The sequence below is a fragment of the Neolamprologus multifasciatus genome, chromosome 16 (genome assembly GCF_963576455.1).
Source record: "Neolamprologus multifasciatus chromosome 16, fNeoMul1.2, whole genome shotgun sequence".
Classification (NCBI taxonomy): Eukaryota; Metazoa; Chordata; class Actinopteri; order Cichliformes; family Cichlidae; genus Neolamprologus; species Neolamprologus multifasciatus.
Window position 1 is genome coordinate 4891738 of NC_140454.1, and position 24764 is coordinate 4916501.

Genomic DNA, 24764 nt, shown 5'->3' on the forward strand with positions numbered 1-24764 from the left:
GGACCGATCCGATATTATGTATCGGTATCGGTCCGATACTGACCTAAATTACTGGATCGGATATCGGAGAGAAATAAAAAATGTAATCCGATCCATTAAATATCAAAAAAGCACCTCACAAAACTTGGCGACATGGCGAGCCGGAGCAGTGTGGTCACGTGATAGAGCGGCTGTGTGTATTTGTAGCCTGCTAGCAAACATTTCATCTCCGAGGAAGTTATCTCAGAGAGAAGTAAAGCAAGTGTGTAAGTTCATCTCTGAATGTCTGTAAAGCATTCCCGCGTTAAGCTTAACAACCGATATATAGAGCAACTGCCTCTCTCTCTCTCTCTCTCCTGCTGCTACTTCAATCGTGAAACTGCTTAATGATCAGCTGATCGGCTTTACTGTCGCGAGTCCGTCTCTCTTCTTTGTTTTTGGCCCACTTCTCACCAGAAAGAGAAAACCAGCAGCACTATTAAGCTTGATAAGCTGTTGTTAGAATTTATTTAATATTACTTTCTACACCAGGATCTTTTTCTATGCAGCTGACGGCTGGTAACTGTGCAGGGGCGGATCTAGCAAAGTTTAGCCAGGGGGGCCGATAGGGCATGAACAGGCAAAAGGGGGCACAAAGACATACTTTTCTTTCTTATTCTCATTTAAAATATCTAGCTTTTAATTATTTAATAATTATCTGAATCTTACACCCAAAGTTTTAATCTGATGTAAAATGTATAGAAGTCCATTACTGTATATAGTAACTGTTAAGTCTAATATACCCTGGTACTTTTTAGTAGTAGTACTTTTTCCTTTGGGAAGGTACCATCTGTGCAGTCTGTAATTCTGTTGAAGAAAGATGTTGAATCTATTTAATTATTCTTGAAAAATAATTTATTTCTGTGAATTTTTTTCACCCTGCATCAAATTAAAGTTGATTACATTGATTAAGCATCATGAGGAAGAGGGTGGCTCCCTATTTTCTTTTGCTGGGAGTTTGCAACCCTATTAGTTATGTTGCTTAATATTTCTGCTAAGTACTCTTTAAAATACCAGAATAGGGAGGATGGGGCAGGTTTAACTTTATTAGATTGATCAGTGTTGCTGATCTATGAAATATTTTGGGTGGAGTGTGTTTTTTTTACATACAGGTATAACAGAATAGCTTTAGTGTTGTTGTTTATTTAAACTTGAGTATGAACTTATACAAAAAGCAGCAAGATATTAAAAAAACAGTTTTACTGATTAAAAAACACACTATATCGGATTCATATCGGTATCGGCAGATATCCAAATTTATGATATCGGTATCGGACATAAAAAAGTGGTATCGTGCCATCTCTAGTATTTATATAGCGCTTTGGGGTCCTTAGGGACTAGTAAAGCGCTATATAAATGCAATACTAGTCCCTAAGGACCCCAAAGCGCTTTACACATCCAGTCATCCATACATTCATCCACCCATTCACACATTGGTGATGGCAAGCTACACTGTAGCCACAGCCACCCTGGGGCGCACTGACAGAGGCGAGGCTGCCGGACACTGGCGCCACAGGGCCCTCTGACCACCACCAGTAGGCAACGGGTGAAGTGTCTTGCCCAAGGACACAACGACTGTCCAAGCCGGGGCTCGAACTGGCAACCTTCCGATTACAAGGCGAACTCCCAACTCTTGAGCCACGATCGCCCCATTGTCAGTCACTCCCATTAGCAAACCATGACAATTCCAAGTCCAAGTTTATTTATATAGCATATTTGAAACAACCTCAGTTGACCAAGATGCTGTGCAATGTAATTATTAACGTGTAATTATTAGCATGTTAATAATTACATTAACGTATGTTAATTACATTAATATAAAACATAATTACATATGTTATATTACATAACACATATGTTATATCATACATACACATACAGCGAGAGTTCTGTTTGTCACACCAGATGATCTTGATGACGACGGCCTCGAAGCAGTACATCACGCCTTAGTCAGATGTCAAGGGTTTATAAGCATGTCTCATGCTGCCTGCAGCTTTGCACCATCGTTGTCATATATATGTGAAGAATCACAGCTTTCACATATTTTAAGATGAAACTGGAATATCGGTGTGCGTTTGGCATTTAGTTGTAATATTTCAACGATAGTAAGATATTCCCAAAACAAACTATTTTCTGGCATTTACTTAAAAAGTCTTTCTTCACCACATATGACATTTTAAAATGAGACAAATGATGCTCTTTTTATAATATGGCATAGCTGCACCCTCCTTCTTCAGTCCTTGTCCTGCATGGATAGGTTGTTTTAAATAGAGCGTCTGGCAGCATCCATGGGGGAACAGACTGTCCTGTCATCTGCTAGGTAAACATTTATGCTAAAGTCCAGTTTTTCAGCCCATTTAGCCGAAACTGCAGGACTCTGAACATCCACCAGCTGGCTACTCGGCAGAACTGAATGCAGAATCCGCCTGATTTGATGAGCTGGAGACATACTGGTATGAAGCAACAAGGCATGTCTGTATTTAAACTGGTGTAACTGAGCACATTCACATGAATATTAGCGTGTATTAAGTGTTCAACTTAAATAAGTGTTAAAGACATGAGGTATTGTGTTTTATTGTATTAATTATCGGCCTTTTTTTTTTTTTTTCAATCATTCATCATCTCCTGACATCTGCTTTCACAGTTTCCCCAGTTATTAAATATCACGGTGTCTGAATGAAGCTGACAGACAGAATCGGAGTGTTAGTTTGTTCTCTGGGAGTTTATTTCTGGCACACACAAGAACATGATATTCTGAGTTTTGTTCTGTTTTGAGTGGATGGATGGCATGACAGCTCCGGGGCACAATACTGTTTAACTGTTTAAAAAGAAGATATTTAACTCCATCTGGGCGGGGCCTTTCTGTGTGGAGTTTGCATGTTGTCCCTGTTTTTGCGTGGGTTCTCTCTGGGTACTCCGGCATCCTCCCACCGTCAAAAAACATGCTGTTAGTGGGCTTAAATGGTGATTTTAAATTGCTCATAGGGGTGAATGTGAGTGTGAATGGTCGTCTGTCTTTCTGTGTTAGCCTCTCGCCCTATGGTAGCTGGGATATGGTGGAAGAGGGAGGATGGATGGATGGATGATGGACACTTTTTAAGGCTTTTGTTTTGCTGTCATATATTTCTTCATTTGTTTTGATGTTAATCAGGCCACTTGTTGTTTCATGTGTCACATGGTGGGAAATGAGCTGCTTTGATTGATGAACAGCGATATGAAAGAAAAGAAGTCATTAAAATGAATGAATGCATTCATGCATTACGTCATTACTCCTCCATTATACATTACATCACACCACGTGGTTTGGTAGCATAGTCGTCTTTTCAGATATTGCATAACATTTTCACAGTAAGCGTTAACTGAATGTCTGTAGTGCTTTGTTCCTGTAACTTTAGTCTAAGTGACAGATACAAGCAGCCAGATTTGCAAATAAAGAGATTTATTAACGCCTGCAGGCAGGTGGGTGACATGAACTGTGAGGCCAGTGAATCATAAAGCATATTGACATTGCTGGTGGCAACTATTTTAGCAGCTATGTTCCCTCTCATCATTCAGCCGTTTCCTTTATTTAATGCTGGTGACAAGGGGAATAACTGGCTCATGACCCTGGAGAGAAGGGTGTGCACAGCAGCCTGCAGGCCACAGAACATAGTACATTGCCTCTACTCTGAATGGAAAGCACTGATTAGCAGAAATTAGCATTTGAACCCCAGAGACTCTATGCAGTCTAATACAGTGCACTGAGTTAGACCTTTCCTGCTAGTGTCCATGCTTATGTAATTATTCATCTGCACCTACAGTAATTTTGATTACTGTATGGGTTTGGATTGTTTTTGGAAGCTTTTCAAAGACCAAAGGAGGGTAACTGACTGATATTTTGCTCAGTAAATGTTTTCATCTCAGTTTAACAACATATAAGCTGTGATCTCAAGTGCTGGTCAAGTCTGCTAAGGCGAAGTTACAGTATGTTGCTTTAGCCATTTATTGGACTTTTTTGGTTTAGAACATCACTAAATTATCCACAGGGATCAGTGACGACACAGGATTTTAAAATGCTGTGGCTGTTTATATAAAATAGTCCTTGAAGCATTTCTCAGTAGCAGTAGTATCTTGAAAATGCCTCTGATTGCTTAATTAGGCAGTTACTGTAAAGCATTATCGAAATTTAAGTTGATTCCAATTATCGCAAGACTTTAAAACTGCATGGATTATATCAGCATTCAAAATGGTTGAGAGGTTTGGTTCTAATAGTTTTGTTGCTAAAGTAACAATTTCCTCTATAAATAAACAATTTCTAGTAATGTTTATAATCTCATGGGATCTACATCCACTACTGATGAAGTGTCCCAAATTTGAATCTTATAATCTAGATCAGATTTCTAATCCCTAAACCTAACCAAGGAAGGTAAAAAGAAACTAAAAAATGGCAGAATAGCTTGTGATAAAAGACCGAAACACCCTGTGAACTTGAGGCACACAACGATGTGTCCCGCTGCCTTTCCTCATAGTAGCCATGCCTTAAGACTTTCTCCATTTGAAGGAATGCACTATCAGGGATTGTAACATATAGTCATTTCATTGAATCATCACATAACAGGACATTGACTTTTTCTCTGTTTTACTTGTATCCATAATTTTCCTCTCATCTGCTTTGATTCTTTGCTCATACAGAGGCTGCTAGCTTTAGCCTTGGCTACTTTGCCTTTTTAACTTAAAATGTCCATGTTCAGTTGGGTAGGTTATGATTTGGGTGTGTGATTAGGTTTGCTGTTACAGACCCCTTCTACATTGTCTCTCACAGTGAAGAGCATCTACACTAACGCCGTGTTAGTGGCTGTGCATGTGTGCATGTTACACATGCGTAGACTGGGTTGTATGCAAAGCTGACTGGTTGCTCACTGGTCCAAGTTGAAAACCCTGGAAAGTGCTGGTTCCTGGCGCATCAACAGGAGCATCCATCTGTCCATTTGCTTCCGCTTATAGAGTTCAGGGAAGGAGGGCTTAACCGGCTGCCATAAGGTGAAAGGTGGGGTATGAACTGGACTGGTCACCAGTCTGTCCCAGAGTTAGAGAAACATTCACACCTACAGATAATCAATAATGACCATGTAATGTCAGTCTGCCCCAGGGCAGCTGTGGCTACAACTGTAGCTGCCTCCACCAGTGTGTGAATGTGTGTGTGAATGGGTGGATGACTGGGTGTGTAAAGCGCTTTGGGGTCCCTAGGGGGGACTAGTAAAAGCGCTATACAAATACAGGCCATTTACCATTTACCATGTAACCTAATAACCTCCATATCTCTGGAGTGTGTGAGTTCTGTTTTTGGTCACAAATTGGTATTTTTAATGTTTAGTATCTCCTCTATTTGTCCCTGTAATTGTTAACTAGTCTGTTTTTAACTCAAAATAAACACTTTTTCACCAATGCATTTTTCAACTGCATAAAATTCAGTGTATTCAAAAACCATATTACCCATATAATTAAAAGATTTCACAGTGTTCAAGCACTCTGTTCTGCCATGGTGCAGTTGTAGCAAATTGAACTGTTGCCAGTTCTCCCACATGGCATTACAAACAGTAACAGTACCGGTCAGCCAAAGGTGACGTCCTCAGAGCCAAGATTTGCATTACTGCTGTGAGTTGACAGTGTAAGCAAACTATAAGTCAGCTCTGTTTGAAAATAGAGGCCTTGTACACTGTGGCTGAAAGCACTTGTTATGACTGATGGGTTTGTACTCCAGGTCCATTATCCCAACTCATGTGCAAGAAGTGTGTTCTTTTTGTTTCACTCTCATGAGCCAAAGCATTAAGCTGATATAGTCATCTTAAATATCCAGGAATGCAGGAATAGTTTTAAATGGTTTATTCCCAGAAGTGTGGCACAGGGGCTTGCAGGGTAGCCAACAAGTAAGCAGACAGGTAACAGGAACAAACTGGAGACTGGGCAACTTCAAATCAACTGTGCATCGAATTGGACCACTGCTTATCAAGAATTAAATCATGCTAGCTATGCTATGGCCTGCATAGATCTTAGACGATTCTTTTGCTGGAAAACCACACATTCCCAGTGAATCACAGATGTAAGTCACAATGGATAGGATGCCTTTTATTGGTGGGGTGTCCAAACCATCCTTTGTATTACTAGAGCTTTGCTGGTGTTGATTAGCAGTAGTAGCGACAGGCTCTTGGTGGAACCTTGCAATGACTCTAGTCAGGATACTGGTGAGGTGTGGCATCCAAAAAGATTTATTGTTTAGTGCATGGCTGTTACAAGAACATCAGCCCCAGTTTCCATTTAAAAAACTTATCCATAAACTCTTTGGTGCAAAACACCATTCTTTGCCTTTATTGCTACTGTAACAGCAACACAGATGCGATCTGTTTCACCAAGCCAGCTGGCAATTTATTTGCTGTGTCTACGAACTCAAAAGCACTTTTTTCCTCCCACAGAACTTGCTTCACACAAGTGAAATGTTCTCTCCCACCAAATCAAGTTTGCAAATTGCTTCAGTAATTATTCCTTCTTAATCCTTCTTAATACCATAAGGAGGACAAAATATCAGCTGTGCAAAATATCCCGCAGTGTGCTTCCCTCACTGCAGGATGGGCAGCTCACTGTATTTGATGCCTGGAGCCTGTTGAGTGCAATGATGTTGTAATAATTCTCTGCTGTGGGAAAATGTGCTTCCCAGCTGAGCATTCACGTTTGTTTCAAATTATGTTGACACATTTTTTTTTCAGCTAGTTGGTCAGAATCTTGCTCTTGTTGTAGTTCACAATCATTTTATCTGCCTTGAATAAGTGGGTGGGTGTTTTTACTGCTCCTCTAGCCCAGCAGTTAAAATGCCCAACACTGACTCTGCTGCAGAGTGACAGTTATGACATGTGATCAAACTGATCTTCAGCCTGAAGCAGGCTTTATATTTATATAAGGCACACATACTTAAGAATAATGCCAGACAAGAATTAGCCTGAAACTCTCCACAAACCCAAATATAGTAAAAGGGGCGACACAAAAACACCACATTGGTACTGATGCCCCAAGGAGGGAATCCCTGGGTTGAGCTAACCAACTGACCTTGCTATCTCTTCCTGTACTTGGCGCCTCTCTCAACTGTCTCTATCAATTAATCCCCCAAACCTTATATTTACCATGCACAATTTCTACTTTTCCTGGTGTCTGTATAGGAAAAACACAGTATGGAGCAAAAATGTGGACATTAATAAAATTAGAAAAGTTACAGAAAAAAAATAAAATAAATTAGTTTCAAGAAATGGTTTAACTTGAATTTACTTGTCAGAATTAAGATAAAAGACCTAGTACTGTCCTCATGTCTGTCTTAAAGTAAACTTTATACAGACAATGTATAAACTCACACTTTCCCTGTGATAGACAGTTTGATTACATTCTCACATCATGTGAAACTTTTACTAACGCCAGCTAACAGCGGCTAACAGTGGCTAACAGCAGCTAATGAGGGCTAACAGCAGCTAACAGCAGCTAACAGCGGCTAACAGCGGCTAATGAGGGCTAACAGCCGCTAACAGAGGCTAACAGCGGCTAATGAAGGCTAACAGCCGCTAACAGAGGCTAACAGCAGCAAAGCCTGCACTTACCAACAGAAAATTTCAGGATATCCTCAGTTGCTAACTCTCATCTGACAGAAGTGAGCTTCACTGACTCATCAGACTCTTTTCACAAAGAGTGAAAAGTTTCAGAGTAAATAGACATGAACACCTGCTATATTGACAGCTGAGGTAGACAGTTAAGTGACAGCCTATACTCAACACAGATTTATGGCAGCCAGCCTTGTATGATGCTAAAGTGGCCACTATAGCTAGGATTATGCACCTGAATTGGACCTACCGTTGGCCTGATAAAAGGGGGGGGAAGGGGGGGGGAAAGGGGGGGAGAAGCCTATGAACCATATAAAGCAAAATAAGTGATGTATTATATTTCATAAATTGAATGTTATATTGCTTTTAACAAAAAGCATGACTTAAGGTTGTTTTAGTTTTCTCCTCCAAATCCGAGGATGGTGGGTGGAGGCATTTGTTTATACTATTCCTTTAAAACAATACTTATGACTTAAATAGTGCGTTACCCCTAAGAAAATAAGAGATGAACATCATATTATTCAAATTTCCATTATTTTTTTTTGTCACTTAATCTTGAAATTATGTTACTGTGATAGTAACGAGCCTTTTTTCAAATGAGCCTTTTTTCAAGGGAATAAAAGATTTTTGACATTTGTGTTTGGTCTGCCGTGGTCGGTTTCGATTTCATCCTTTGAAATAAAAAATAGCTTCTGAATCTTTTCAACCGTCATCTTAGAATGGGTCAGCCTTTGATCTTGCATGGAAAGTAATTCAACTAATCACATATGACCCCCCCCCCCCCCACACACACACACACACACACACCTGGGTTTCCATAAAAATCTCTTTGTCTCTATATTTTTAAGAAATAGGCTTTTGCCAAGCCCTGCATCTGTCTGTGCAGGACACATGAAATTGCACAACAAAGATGTCACATTTAATCTGGAGGGCATAAAGAAAGTTATGTCACCCTGTGGTTATTTATCCTTAGTACCTGCATCTATTGTGCTAATGGCTTGTTTCCACGTTTTGTGTTCTCTTTTTCTTCAGGGCTCAGCTGATTCCTACACAAGCCGACCATCTGATTCAGATGTGTCCCTGGAGGAGGAGAAGGAGGGCGGCCGGCAGGAGAGGGAGCAGCAGGCCACTGTTCAGCTTGAGAGAGCAAAGGTCAGTTCCACTAGGAGCTGTTTATGGGTAACGGAGCTTTTGCGTCACTGGTTGCCCTGCTAATCTGTGTTAATGACTGTGTAAAGGTTGCCATACTGTTTCTGAACTTTTACAGTTTTCAACATTGTAAAAGTGACACCGTGTGCCAACATTCACACCGTAAATAAGTTACATGAAACAAACACAACAATGCAATTAAGTACTTCAGTGAAATGTAGCCTTTAACATTAGGAAAACACCAGTGACACTTATTGCTGCATCACTTTAGGAAATAATGGTGAAATTAAACAGTTAAGCATTAAAATCACCCAATTTGATCACTTCATTCACTGCGCAGGAGCAGATGATGATAATAATAATAATAATAATAATAATAATACTGTGGTTTTTTTAACTTGGTATGAGGCTTCCCTGCGACCTGCTGTAGATGTGGTGTGATCACTACTGATGCTGTCTTCCAGCCACTGTTGTCAGGAGGTCTAAAATAGCTTCTCTTCAGCAGTGCCCACCCCTCACTGCAGGCCATTCGTTCTGCATGTGTGATGCTGGAGCACGATGGGCACGCTGGTGCTGTACAAAATGTCACATTCTATGATAGATTGTCTGAACCAAATTATTCACTGCTAATATACATGGTTATTGCTACAAAAACGCGTCCCTCCTTTCTGTCTTGCAGACTAAAGCAGTTGCGTTTGCAGTGAAGACCAATGTCAGTTACTGTGGTGCGCTGGATGAGGATGTTCCCGTGGCTGGCACGGCTGTATCTTTTGATGCCAAGGACTTCCTCCACATCAAAGAGGTGCAATTCAGTTGCGGTGTGGCACTGTAGGGGGGGGGGGATTCAATTCAGCCTGCACAGTTTAGTTTTTAACCACAGGGGAAAGTGTTTTTTCAACTAAACAAAGAGTTTCATGTTAGCTATTTTGCTACTCTCTGTGTAACAAATTTTTCCATCATGCAGCTTGTGACCTCTGTTTTTTTTTTCATTGCAAGAGCCAAGAAAAGAGTCATAAGTTAATCTGATATTCATAAAAAGAGCTATGCTCAAAATGTAGCTTTTAAGTTAACAGACTGAATGTGCGTCCAGATTTCATTAATGTATCTGTATGGGTTGTCATGGTAACAACCTGAGCATCTGTAGCTATATAGCCACGATTAAGATGCAGCTTTCCATCACATAGGTTTCCCCCAAAGTGCTAGCAAACAAGTTTTTTTTTTTTTCTGCTGTGTGTGCACAGACTGTTGTTCTTCCCAGTTTCATACATTGCTTCCTGTTAAGCTGTTAAGAGTTTGAATCCAGGAGCAGGAGCGTAGTTTGCTGTGATTCTATTGTATGTGGGGGCAAAAAACATATCTAAGTTGGTAGTCTGAACTAGGCCTTGGAGTAAATACACTCTATCATCTTTGGCTACGTCCACACGTACCCGGGTATTTTTGAAAACGCAGATTTTTCTATGCGTTTGCACCTTTCGTCCACACGTAAACGGCGTTTTCAGTCACTGAAAACGGAGATTTTTTAAAACTTTGTTTTTGCATTTACGCGTGGACAAGAAAAACGGAGAAAACGCAGCGTCAAAGGTGTGCGCCTTTTTTGACGTCACACTGTGCGCCACGTTATTGTTTCGGTGAAATGAATTTCTACAATACTGTTACTGTTAATTGTTCTCTCTGCAGTGTTTAAATGCTTACATATACGCACACAGTTACTGTCCCTCCACACATACGACTCGGTTCTGCTTCTATGCCCCAGCTTTGTTTACTTTTTCCCACCGAGGCTTCTAGACTTCTGATTGGCCAACATTTCTACATGGTTAGGAATATAGCGCCACCTGCTGCTTTGGCATGTTCCTAGCAGCGTTTTCCTTCATTTCTGCCTTTACGGGACGGGATTATTTTTTAAAACGAAAACGGAAAATCTCCGTTTTCAAAAATACCCGTGTACATGTGGACGTAGCCTTTACTTTACCTGCGCTTTTCCATTTCCACAAAAATTGCCACTCCTCAGATTTGAGTTAAACTCCATTAATATGTCCTGATATGATTGTTTGTGAGGCTTCTCACAACAACTAGTTAAAGCAAATCAATACAACTTTCTGTCTGGACACACAAAACAGCAACCTGTGACTTAAGTTGGATCATGAGCCGGATGAGTTGATGTTCTGGTTTTGTACAGTTGGTGTGGTGCAGGGCTCACTAATGTGTCTCATCATAGTAAAAGCAGAAATAGCAGTCTGTTTTAAGGTCAGTTTGACCGTTCTTTGTTTGTTTGCCCTGACTGAAATCCAGCCAGCCAATAAAAAAAGGATCCTGTCTGTACTTTGTATTATTAGTACACGGCGTTCTGAAATATTTGTGTTAGTCTACTGAACACTGTTATTTGTAATTACAGTATGAACAGTGATAAAAGTATCTTTTTGGACAGAGATATTTGTAATGTGGAAGCTGGTTCGCTGTATTGCATACCGATACAGAGGAAATTCACTTAATTACAATGGATTACTCTTAAGGACTAATTTAAATAAATTCTGGGATTTTGTCGCTGACACTTTTTTCGTTCTGTTTTTCAGAAATACAACAACGACTGGTGGATTGGACGCCTGGTGAAAGAAGGCTGTGACATTGGGTTCATTCCCAGCCCGCTGAAGCTGGAGAACATCCGCCTTCAACAGGAACAGAAGAGAGGACGCTTCCCTGGGTGAGCAGGAGGAGGAGGGCTGGATGAGTGCGGGAGCGCGAAGGCGTCAGCAGCAGCAACAGATATTGCAGAGAAGAGACATGGATCAAAGGGGATAAAGAGAGTTTGAAGGGTTTGGGATTGTACTGAGAGCGAGCTACTTTAGGGATGAGTAGAGGCTGGCAGATAAGCAGCATGTCAGGTGGATGAAATCCAAGTTTTGCTGTGTGGTCCAGGCTCTCGGAGGTATACCTGGATCAGAGCCACCACAGAATTTTCCACCAGATGGGATGCTGGGTCGTAGTCACCGAGACGATTAATGGTGCTGAGTACTATTATCCTTTCGCAGTTACCATAAAATACAAAAAAAAGCACTTGTCACTGTGAGGTACTTTAGATTTCTATCACAAAGCCATGTTATCACAATAGTACAGAAAGAAAAATGATGACATATTTAGGTCATTTATATTTACAGTGAAAGAACTGCACGCCATGATTAATGCAATCGCTTTTTTCTTGTATGTATTTATATCTTTCAGTAGACGTCTGCCTTACTTTACAGACACATCACTGATTCACCGGTTCTTTGATGTTATTTAAATCCAAGAACATAGTATAATATGCAGTTTATGACTGTAGGAGATAGTGAGTTTATTCGTGGGCGGTGGTGGTGACAGATGAAATCATCCCATTAGCTTTTACAGTAACACTGCTCTTTCTATCCGGTGTTATCCATCCAGCAGTAAATCCAGTGGGAATTCCTCCTCCAGTCTGGGAGAGATGGTGTCAGGAACGTTCAAACCGAACCCAAACTCTGCAGGTTGGTTGCACAGATCCGGTTATTTATAATAGCAAATGCTACTGTTAGATTCGCAAGGGATGGTCTTGTTTTCTGCTTTGTAGTTATATCTGTGTATCAGTAGGAGCATCTTTTTTTAACCTTTTGTAGTAAAATAAGGCTTTAACCTCCTAAGACCCGAACTCTTTCATGACATGCATTTTTAATTTCTCTTTGATATTTGGGCACATTGGGGCCCGAAGAATGAAAAAACAAAGAATTACCAGATTTTTTTTGGGATTTTTTATTTATTTTTGTTTTTAAGAAAAATAGGAGCCACATATGAGGATATTTGTTTAAAAGTTTGATGGACCAGAAGCAGTATAATGTCCCTCTAAGTGGATATCAGGCCCTTGTAGAGCAAAATTGAGTATTTTAGTCTAAATAACCCAAAATGTGATGTCCACATATGTGGATCCTCTGTTGCCAAGCAGTTTTATTACCGTTTTTTTTGTTTTTTTTTAAGTAATTTGATTTGTATGTGGACACAGGGACCTAGGAGAAGAAAGCAATACTGGTAAACACACCACACTTTTTTTATGCTCAGTTGCAATATCCAGATGAAATACATAATCATGCTACACGATTCTCAACTAACCACAATTTAGTAACTCCTCGAGTTAAAAGTAACTTTTTGAAAAACTCTGTTATATTTAGAGCATCTTTTCAGTGGAATAAGTTGCCTTATGCAATTAGAGAATTGGCTTCTATTCATAATTTTAAAAATCACCTAAAAGCCTTAGGAGAATTGTAAAACCTTATTGTGGATGTAAGAGCCAAATTATGTGGACATTTTGCATCCAACTCATTGTGTAACATTTTATTTGGTGGTATTCGATGGTTTGGGCCCCAGGAAGACTAGCAACCACTGTTGTGGAAGCTAATGGGGTTCCTTATAAATAAACAAATAAACAAACAAACATAGCTGATAGGAATGTGTGCACTTACTACACATTTCTCTTCTTTTTCAGGAAAGCAGAAACAGAAAGTGGTGAGTGTGACAGCTTATTTGCTTATTTATGTAATTAAAGGTAAACTGTCAGTTATTAGAAAAAGGCTTTGTGTCCCTTTAAAACAAATGACCAGATTTATACATTGCGTACATATATGGACGGTGGAGATTATTCTGTAATTTTGGAAAACTTTTTATTTAACATTAAAGTGTCTTGGAACCTGATGCCATAAGCAAATAATGCCAGTCACATCGGCCATGCTGGAGACAGTGCGATCAAATACACACCAACCACTCCTGCATATTTTGGACATGCAAAATAATTTGGGGACACTAGAAATCCAATTATAAGAAAGAGGCTTGGTCAATAAAAGAAAATGACTTTCACAAAGATCCAAGACTTTCTTACAAAAGTGGAAGAAATTGCTTGACTGCATCTCAAATGAAGAGGACGCCTCCTTGTTACAGACACTGTTCTGTCTGTTTTTTCTTTTGTGTTTTGTCTTGATCTTCCCTTGTTTACATAAACAATTAATACGACCATTAAATTGATTCACCGCATTCTTAGTCATTTAATCGTATTAATTATAATATGATCAGTTTCTTTTTCTTTCTTTTTTTTTACAGCACCAAATCACAACAACAGTCACCTTAAGGCGCTTTATATTGTAAGGTAGACTCTACATTAATACATACAGAGAAAAACCCAACAGTGGGAAGGAAAAATTCCCAACCATCCAGTTAAGGTTGTGAACTTCAGAGCAGGTTTTGCATCATCAGTGTTTACTACTATTTAATCTTTAATTCACAGTTTTGACGAGGCAGAAGTCGTTTAAAATCTTTGATTTCAACATCTTTCTCTGGATTGGTGCTGGCACTGGTTAAAGCATGTCTCCACTTACACTCAGACACACTGGGAAAGTTCTGGGTTGCTTTCAGACTTTAGGAAACAAATGTTAAAAATATTAGAGCTTGACTTTATCTCTGTGTTTCTGGACCTCCAGGCTGAGCATGTTCCGCCGTATGACGTGGTTCCCTCCATGAGGCCAGTTGTCCTGGTGGGACCCTCCCTGAAAGGTTATGAGGTAAGAAAGACTGCTGCTCCTCCACAAAAGATGAACGAATAAATGAGTCGTTTTTATCATGAAGGATGAATTCACCAGTCCTGGAGAAAGAGACCACTCAGAAGTCCTTTGTTCTAGACGCAGATTCTTCAGTATCCTTATGGGATCCTATTAAAAATAAGTAACACTTTGGAAATAACAAGTCTGATAGTGCTCTTCATTCAAATTCACTGTTACTTAGTGAGGACATCCTTAATCTAAGACTGTGACGTGACATTCGTTTTACAGCAGAATACTGTATTGGGTGCTTCCCAGTGTGAGCAAACTTTGAAAGGACAGAAGGGGCTGGAGCATGCTGATGAATTCACAGCTTTTAATTGTGCAATCAGGCTGACATTTCGACAGCAGTGTGTCTTCATTGGTCAGAATGAACAAAGAAGGCAACCAAGTATTACCTCAGACCGTGTCTACAATCTTTATTGGACAGGAACGGGAATTTAAATCTATTGGATAAAGAACTCAGCAGGGCGAGTTGCCTTAACGTGCGTCCATATGGGCCATGCAGACTCATGCCTTACATGAATATTACATCATGTTGTAAGTTACTGAATTTCAATCCCAGTTAATTCATTCTGCGATGAGCGTTCCCGGGGTAACGGCATCCAAATCCAAACTGCTCGTCGATAATCGGTTGGAACGACAGTGCAAAGCATAAAGGAGGCCAAGGACGCTGTGGAAGGTGGGAGTGCTGAAGTCAGTTGTCATGGAATCACAGTCCTTGTCTCCCATCCTGGTGTTGCCGTGGTAACAACCTTCTGGTTAAACTGCATCGCTTGAAATTAGAAACATAAAATAATGTGTAATCATGCCTCGAGATACTTTTCATGTCCCAAACCTTTAGTTTATCTGTTCATGCAGTACCCTACAGGTTTTTTATATGTGTGAGCAATAATATCATTTATTTATTTATTTTGCCAGAGCCACAGAGTTAACATGTAATCACGTGGTAATTAATAGGTGTGACGTGCAATTTTTCAAGGTTGCATGAAGCTCTGTGCAGTTGTACTGTTGCACAAAAAGATGCACTTTGAAAATTCCTTTAAAAAAGTAAAACTCACTTGGTTGAGTAAGGGGGTCTGGGTTTGATGTGTCATTGCCCCTCGCTCACAGCCAACTTTCTTGTCTACTATCTACTACTGTGACATAAAATACAGGCAACTTGCATTATTGTAATGCACTGTTTTCATGTCTGTCTAAAGCGTCTATTAATGACCTCACATCTCCCCGAAATGCTACTGCAAGGCTTTTAACTCACTCTCATAAATCTTCTCACATCACCCCATTATTAAATGATCTGCAGTGGCCTCCTCACAGCTTTAGATTTCAGCTTAAAATCTTGTTTTCTTTCACTTGTGAGGTGAGGCTCTGTGTTGTTGATCTACTTCACCCCTATTCTCCAAACCAGTTTTTAAGGTCCACAGATAAGGATTTTCTTGGCACCCATCTAAAGGGGGACTGTGGATTCCACACCTCAGCTCCAAAACTATGGAACAGCTTACACAGTTACACAAGTGTGACCTCTCGTCATGGTATATGTAGACTTCATAGTCTTTAGGGGAGAGTTGATTTTTCTACAATGAATATCTTCAAAAGTGGTAATATAGATGGATAAAGAGCACTACGGAAAATGTTTCCTTTTTCTCAACTGTCCCTTTAAGTAAATTTAAACAATAACCTCAAATGTGAGTCGAGCATTTCTGTATTTTGACATTTTAATAGGACTATTTATTCCTTACAACTGCTTTGTGTTACAGCCCAATGGCCACGAAGCCCCTGTCAACCCAATGTGAGTGTCAGTGTACTTTGACCAATTTAGAGCGACAACCGAATCGAATAGTCGCCTTTGCCTGATTTTATTCACGAATCCATGTATTTCTTTTCTGAGTCAAAGACCTTGGGAAGTACAAGTGTGTGTCTTTGAGGGTAACTTTGTGAACTTAAACTTCTGTTTCAGTTCAAGGCCTCAGAGCTGCAATCATGTTCACCAGCCAAGGCTATATATTCAAAGCTACACCCAAATTTATCACCTGTGCACTCGTCTTTGCGACATCGCTCACTGAAGCTTTTGATCGCTTTATTTAATGTGACCCACGTTCATCAGCCAGGATGGGGAAAAAAAGCTTTTCACAGGGTAGACTATAGCTTGGTCAAGTGTGTAATGTAAAAATGTGGCTCAGCCAGAGACTGACCATCAGAATGAATAATGGGGGGGGCTAGCTTCTTTTACTGCCTGCTCTGCTCCATAGCTGCATAAAATTGCTCATGTTATGAGCCTCTATAGCCACCTTTTGCTTGCTTGGTACTGCCATTGGGTGTGCTGTGTGGGTAGTGGATAATTTTGCAGACCCAAAGGCAGACAAGTGGATGCTGAAGTTAAACTTAAAGCGAGCCTTTTAATGCTGACGTTCAGAGATTAACAACTGGTTAGCAAATGGTAAATAGCCTGATTCTTATATAGCATTTTTCTACTCTGCTTCATCACTCAAAGTGCTTTAAATAGCAGCGCAGGGTAGTCATAGGACAAGGGCAACAATGCTAGAGAACACACAACTATGCAAACAATGTAAAATAGGACAAGAGGAGACTGACATGATATATAGACAAGAAGTGGTGCATGAACAGGAAACAGGTGCAGCGCTAAACACAGCTGAAGACAATGGCTGTATCCCAATTCAGGGTCTGCAGCCTTAAAGGCCGCATTTTAAGGCCGATTACGTCACAGCGACGCGACGAAGGCTGTCCCAATTCGAAGGCTGCTCAAAATGCGGCCCTCAAATGCGTCCTTCATTTCCCTGAATTTTAAGGACGTGGCGGTGTAGACTTCGTGGCCCAACATATCCCAGAATGCATAGCGCGGCGGTGGGTGTGGATAATTTTGCCGGAAAAAAACGGCGGATGAGGGGCGGCCGAAGAGTAAACTTTAAGTAAGTACTGAATATTATGTCACTTATTTATGTGCAAATGTTTAATAACGAAGAACATTAAAACATTACTGTTGGCCAAAGTTATGTGGCATTAGTGACGTTTGTACTAACTTGGTTTTAAAGCCGTTACTTTAAAATATACGCCGTTCAATAGCTGAGCTTAATCTTACAGAGAATGATCAAAGCTCATGTAGAAACAAACAAACAAATGAACAAAAGATTTTCTCCTTCATTTCTGTCAAACAAAGCTGTATGAAACGTTTCCAGCTGTTAGTATCATGGTTGCTAGGCAACCCTGGCAGCGCAACAGAGGCTAGACCGTCCCATTTCACAAGCCTCGCACTTCTGGTCTTAGCGGTCTTTAAGTACGCGGGCCTTGAGGATCGTTGAGGCTGCGTACTTTAAGGCTGCAGACCCTGAATTGGGATACAGCCAATAGCATATGAGACAGGGGAAGTAACACTCACTACAAGATGCAGAGGACAACCATTACCAAAATAAAACAGGAAGTGGGACACAACAGAACAGGGTAATAGAATTTACTTGGCACAGAGGAGGACAAGAAGGCAAGACAGGCGAACACAAAGGTGCTTTATATTGTAAGGCAAAACCTTACAATAATACAGAGAAAACTCCAACAATCAGACAACGCCCCCTATCTGCAAGCGCTTGGTGTCTGTGGGAAAGGAAGGAAAAACTCCCTTTTAACAGGAAGAAACCTCCCGGAGAACCAGGCTCAGGGAGGTGCAAGACTCAGGGACCGTGACAGTAACAAGTTTGACAGCCTTCCCTATTCCCCCTGCCTTTAATTCACTCGTGTTTTAATCTATTCTTCTCTTCTTCCTCTTTTCCCCATGTCCATGTTGTTTGTGCCGCCTTCTCCGCTCCCCATTGCTGCAGGTCACCGACATGATGCAGAAAGCGCTGTTTGACTTCCTGAAGCACAGGTTCGATGGGAGGTGAGCAGTGAAAGCGAAGCAGACTCTGTCATATACTGCATCGAGGTGCTGGCCGTGCTCTGTGTGACGCGTACGGTTTTTGTTCCAGGATATCCATCACGAGGGTAACAGCTGACATATCGTTGGCCAAGAGGTCAGTACTAAACAACCCCAGTAAGAGGGCCATCATTGAGAGATCCAACACCCGCTCCAGCCTCGGTAAAGCTACAGGAAACTCACTCAATGATGCGCATGTCTTATAGGTGACGTGGAGCGTAAAGATGTCGCGTGTTGTTTCTTATTCATATTTGCTCTGCCGTACATTCTTTACTTTTTGTAGCTGAGGTCCAGAGTGAAATAGAGAGGATCTTTGAGCTGGCCAGGTCTTTACAGCTGGTGGTTTTGGATGCTGACACCATTAACCACCCAGCGCAGCTCATCAAGACTTCATTAGCACCCATTATCGTCCATGTTAAGGTGTCCTCGCCTAAGGTGAGATTAAAAGCTTAAATTACTTAATTACATTAGCCTAACAGGATACTATATATTATGTTTGTTTGTTTTAAACTGATATTATTTAGAAACAATGACAAAAATCTTTACTGTGTTGTGCTTGACAACATGCCAAGTGTCAGTGTAAGTTGTGAAATACCAAGAAACCCTTCAGGCAGTGAGAGAAAGTCATAGACTTGACTGTAATGTGAGTTTGGAGCAGTGACAGGCCATTGCTTGTGTCGGCTGGATTTTCTAGAAAAGAATCTCTTGTCACAAACCTACATGTAACAGAGTCCATGGGCCTGTTACGACTCGTCTTCTAGTTTCTTAATTTTTAGACTGCTTTTGTGTCACCCACAGGTCTTGCAGAGGCTGATCAAATCAAGAGGGAAGTCTCAAAGCAAACATTTGAATGTGCAGCTTGTTGCAGCAGAGAAACTAGCACAGTGTCCTTCTGTGAGTAATCATCACCCCCTTTTTTTTAATTAAGGGAAGCAACAGCTTCTAAGTTAAGTTAGGTTTCATGATGTGATCACAAGTGGTGAAAGATGGTGAAAAGAAATCCAAAATGCAGCAGCAGTTACACCTTCCTCTCTTCTTTTCCAACCTTAGGAGATGTTTGATATTATTTTGGATGAGAACCAGCTTGAAGATGCTTGTGAACACCTGGCTGAGTACCTGGAGGCGTACTGGCGTGCGACGCACACTTCGCTTTCCATGCCGCTCAACCCCCTCCTGGGACGCAATCTGGGCTCCACTGCTCTCTCCCCGTATCCTGCTGCCATTCAGGTGAATTTCTGAAGTTAAAGAACAAAAAACTGTCCCGGGTTTCTTTTCTTCTCATTGTTGTTTTACAAAATCCCAGATTTCAGTCATGTATGACTTCGATTTACCAACCTGCCGGATAGAAGGAAATTTGGATCATTTCAGTGTGTGAATACTCAGCTTTTGATAATGCACTATGCCCTAAAGCCATAGCTGAGGTGCTTGGTATTAGCAGTAAAATGTTCTAGCAACAAGATGAAAGCCACACTAAAATCTTTCGAGAAACAAAGGCCCTCCTGCTGTCTTTAAAGTAAAAAGCTTGCAGCTCCTTTACTGATGTAGATCAGAAGCCTTGAATGCTTAGAGTGAGTTATAATGGTTTGTTGTCACATTTTCAATGCTGGAAAAATATCCACAGCAGGTTTTAGTGGACAACAGATGAGTCCATTATCTACCCAAATCCCCAGTATAGCCCAGCAGTGTTGGGAAGGTTACTTTTAAAATGTATTCCATTACAGATTACAGAATACATGCCCCAAAATGTATTCTGTAACGTATTCCGTTACGTTACTCAATGAGAGTAACGTATTCTGAATACTTTGGATTACTTAATATATTATCATGCTGTTTACAACTACATGAATGTACTATTGCTGTGATTTATTACTGTTACTGAAGGTCCGCGGCTCCGAACCGTAGTAAAGGGACCTCTGGCTAATACGGTGGGTTCTGTGTCGGGCTCGTAGCCGAAAACTAGCTTTACTTTGTTGTCTGGGTCAACTTTGTTAGCGAGAGACAGAGAGAGGCGTTGAAAGACTGCTCCAACTGAACTTATTGTTTCAGAGGAAAACACGAACACGGTGTACAGTCGAGTCTTAATAGCTTACTTACAACTGGGCTCGTCAGGCTCTCTTCTTGACTGCAGTGGTTATTATTATATTTACATGCTTCCAGCTCCCGTTTTTGCTCGATGACAGCTCGTACTTTTCCTTTTTCTCCCTCCCTCGCTCACAGACACATAACGTGTATGGCAGTCCATTCTCCCTGCAGCACGGACTACCTGCCCATGATGCTACATTCTTTAGAGCTATACCTGTAGCATTCTGCCTATTAGCTTAGCACAACAACAACAAAAAGGCCTCTCTCACCCAGGAAACACAGAGAGAGAGCGTCACCCTGTAACCATGGCAACCGAAACGCTGCCGCCTGGAACAACAGAACGTAGCTGTCAAACAAAACCCAAACAGTCCTGACCCGCCACAATATGAAACAGGGAAGTACCGCCGTGTAATCCATTTATTTCAACAAAGTAACTGTATTCTAAATACCACCTTTTTAAACGGTAACTGTAACGGAATACAGTTACTCATATTTTGTGTTTTAAATACGTAACGGCGGTACATGTATTCCGTTACTCCCAACACTGGGTATAGTGAAATAAAGTAAATATTTTGGTACCTACTTACAAGATGGTTTAACAGTGAAATGGGCTTTAACACTATTTTAAAAACTTTTTACATTTTAATCTATTGTAATTGTAACTTCCTCAATACTGTAAGTGAAGAAACTACAAAACCTTTAATAACTGAAGTTATAAAAGAACTTAAAGTTCTGTGAAAAAGTGCATGTGAAACATCACACTTGTGTTTAGGACAAACTGACCTCCTAGGTGTACGTATTTTTCCGAGTACTTGGCAGGAAGTTTGTTTTTGTTCCAAGAATCGGCTTCATTCTTCTGTGTAATATAATCCAAGGCTATGGGATCAGGGCTCTGTGGGGGTCAGAACTCCTTGTTCTTATTGTCTGATGATAATTCTTTGAGTTTAGCTGTATGTTGGCACTGATTTTGGAGCTGATGAGATGACTCACTGATGGCACTGAAATACAGATATAAATCGTATCTTATATCCACCTTATTAGCAGATATGATGTCCATAAACTGCAAAGAACCTCTACCGGAGCCTTTACCTTGCCTGTAGACTCTCATCTCTGCAGTACTCTTTAGCCTTTAGGCAATCTGCTTCAAGTTGGAGCCAAATACTTTAAACTTTGATTCATGACTCCAGAGCATCTGGCATGTTTTTTACACAGATTCTAGTGTTTTTTGAATGTAGGTGAGTCATTTGGCTTTTGTTTCCACATCAGAGAAACAGTTTTTGGTTCTCAGTCTTCCAGTAAAAAAACACTTCAGACCAGACTATAGATGGGTATGCCAGGGTCCCACTGGTTTCTGACAGTTCTCCACTTATGGTACTCTACATTATGAGATTTTAAAGAGAAGTTTTCTTAATTTGTCCTTCGTCTGCTGCTTTCGGCTAACCACTGTGTTGCTGCTACTCAATCTTGATTTTTGCAATAAAAAAGGTATTTGAAAACATCTGTTTGCTTGAAAAGTAAAGCTTTTTTAATTGATTATTTTAACAAAAGCACTATTTCCATAAATATCTGCAATAATGTCTTGATGCATGCTCAATCATCCAGGTAAGCAAATCCCAAAAGGTTGATTCTGTTTTCAGTGGGAGAAACGTTTTGTCACTCATCCAAGTGACTTCTTTAGTCTCTCAGCTGACTGCAGGTTTCCCCAGCCCTTTAAACAGTACATTTGCACACAAACAGAACCTAGACCGCTTAATGAACAGTAGGCTGTGAGGTCAGTTCCTTAATCATTAATATGCAAATTCTCATGACCATTGATCAAGAAGAAGAAGTCATTTGGATGAATGACGAAACGTTTGCCCCATTGAAAACGCTACGTCCAGATGAACAGAATCAACCTTTTGGTATCTACAGTGATATATTTCACGGGGACACCAATGAAGAAGACTCAAAATAACCATGAGTAACAAACAATTTTATTTGTTAATGATTTTATTTTTTTATTTACTTGTTTACACTCTGTCTGGCTCCATTCAGATTAGTTGCAAAGTGCCCTCTGGTGGACAAACTATAAAATGTCAGCACTAATTATTGAAGTGTTGAAGGGTGTTTCTCCCATCTTTTCTTCTTGGATTTTTCATTTATTGGCCATTTTAAAAGTAATACCAATAAATCGTCAAATATCTGATATGGACCGATAATACCCGCCCACTGATAAATCTGTTGGACTCTAATGCAAACAGTTTGAAATCAGCATTACTTCTCTCAAACAGGCCCAAAGAAACCGGAACAGCAACCACACGACGACAGACCATTCGCCCGTTGAACGTCGCAGTCTAGTGCCTGCCGATGAGAACTGCCATAACGAGCGGGCACGGAAGAATCGCAACCGTCTCTCCTCAGGCTCACAGCACAGCAGGGACCACTCTCCTCTGGTGGAGGAGGACTACCAGGACCCCTACCAGGACTCTTATAAGCCCCACCGTAACCGAGGATCCCCGGGAGGCTACAGCCAGGACTCCAGGCACCGGCTCTGAGCTGCTGTTAACAAAGTATAGGCCTGTGTCTCTTTAAGCGACCACCGTGAACACAAGGGGAAAGTTTGCTATTACATGATAAATCTCTTACATTCACGAGGACTGAAACCACCTTTTATTTTGTGTAGTACCTCATATCTACTTTGGCCTTGGCTCCTGACAAATGAGCATTTGAACCCAAAAATAAGAATCCTGCTCTTGCTTTGATGTGAACAACGTACTGGATATGAAAGTAGCACAAGATCAGTAAAGTTATATTTAAGAGGGAAAGTTGGGCATTTTTTTTGAATATGTCACCAGTATGACATGTGAGTGAAGTAAACTAGGCCCTTCTGGACCATTCCCGCTGTCTCAGCTGTTACTGTAGCATGCAGGTAGGACTGTAATTACAGGGACCATCTGACTCAGGCCAGTGCCAGACAGCATCCAGCGGTGATGATCAGCGCAGAATTTGTTTGCACAGGTCCAGGAGATGGTTGAAGTTGAGTTTAATGCATCTTTAATGTGCCGCTGTCCTTGATGTGTGTGATAAGTCCTGTAAAGCTTGCTCCCGAATCCTGAGTTTTACAACTATTGTTTTAAAGTGACATGAATGGCTAATTCAGGGTTCATGCAGTAGCTTCCCGTTCCCTTTCTTTTTAAACGCTGTTTTTGTCATAAATCATATGACAGAAAAGGAGAAAAATCATGCAGATACTAATACATTTCAAAGCTCCACAACCTCAGGAATGAGAGGTCAATTAGACCTAGAAGTGTAGCGTTTATGTTCTCACCCCTGATGGGAGTGTGATTCTGAGAGTTATGTTATTTTTGTGATTTTATGATTTTGTTTCTTGGAAAAAAAAAAGCTGTTTTTCCAGCACAGAAGTCTTTAAAATGGTCACAACAGCGCATTTCTCACATGCCATGCGTCAATCAACTGCTGTTGTTGGTCATGGGTTTCGTAGGACATGGATTAAGCAAGACTTTGGGTTTTTGTGAGTGATTTATATTGAGGGCTTCCATATATAATACACTGAAAAATAATCAAAGGAAAGAAATTTTAATTTGTGTAAAGTTCAATTTCCAGAACAATAAATTACATTCCATTTATGTCATTTTATATAAGAGCCTTGCTTACACCCTCCAACCATCAGAGAAAAAATATATTAGTAAAAGGTTTTATAAAATAAAGTAACACTAAACACTTTCCTTGAGTAGCAATTTAACATGCACCTCTTCTATATTGTCATTTACAGCTTTTCTGTGTATTCTCCTTGAGTTTTATTAAAGACTACTGATAAGTAAGAAGCTGTCTAAAAGCACTTGGGCAGGACTGCACTGCCTTTGTTAATAGTGTCATTTACATGCTACTTTTATGGAAATGTTGAGCAGCCAGTTCTCCCCCATCTTTCAATTTATATGTACGCTACCAGCTAATATGGGATTGAATAGCATTACCTTTTACATGACATATCCTTGTATATTGTATTTTAATATTTAGATATTGAAAAGTTCCGTTTTATTTCAGGTCATAGACCAGAGATCTCATTGTGCTGTGATTCTGGAGAAGGAAGTCTGACGAGCAGGCTTCCGTTCTTATTTTCTTTACACAGTAGCTTTTATTGTTGTAGTTTCAAAACAGTGGAGCATAAGCAGTGATTTAAAAGATTTGAATACTGCCTGTGAGAGAATGATGCATTGATTAGAATTTGTGTGCACTGTCATTTTACAACTGTAATGAAATAAACTGCTGTTATGCTGTTGTATGGATACCAGTGGGGGGTTTTTTTTGTTTGTTTTTTTGCTTATAGAAATATTCATAAAAAATAATTTACCTGTTACTGTATTTAATAATTATTAAACCTGTTGTGTA

General features: G+C 40.4%; 1 protein-coding gene across 4 annotated transcripts in view; it reads left to right on the forward strand.

Moving 5' to 3' along the window:
* The window catches only part of cacnb4a (calcium channel, voltage-dependent, beta 4a subunit), a 39986-nt gene extending 15300 nt beyond the window's left edge, over nucleotides 1-24686 (forward strand). For 2 of the 4 annotated variants that reach the window (XM_085135986.1, XM_085135988.1), the window contains 12 exons: nucleotides 8667-8786; nucleotides 9463-9585; nucleotides 11354-11481; nucleotides 12204-12280; nucleotides 13270-13289; nucleotides 14255-14335; nucleotides 18199-18257; nucleotides 18346-18455; nucleotides 18577-18728; nucleotides 19092-19187; nucleotides 19344-19520; nucleotides 22646-24686. In XM_085135986.1, the coding sequence (XP_084992112.1) occupies nucleotides 8667-8786; nucleotides 9463-9585; nucleotides 11354-11481; nucleotides 12204-12280; nucleotides 13270-13289; nucleotides 14255-14335; nucleotides 18199-18257; nucleotides 18346-18455; nucleotides 18577-18728; nucleotides 19092-19187; nucleotides 19344-19520; nucleotides 22646-22909 (1407 nt within the window). In that variant the 3' untranslated portion in view covers nucleotides 22910-24686. Of the gene's footprint in view, nucleotides 1-8666; nucleotides 8787-9462; nucleotides 9586-11353; nucleotides 11482-12200; nucleotides 12281-13269; nucleotides 13290-14254; nucleotides 14336-18198; nucleotides 18258-18345; nucleotides 18456-18576; nucleotides 18729-19091; nucleotides 19188-19343; nucleotides 19521-22645 lie in introns of all 4 variants that reach the window. The other 2 variants (XM_085135985.1, XM_085135987.1) reach the window with 1 other exon arrangement.
* Nucleotides 24687-24764: the final 78 nt, after the last annotated feature.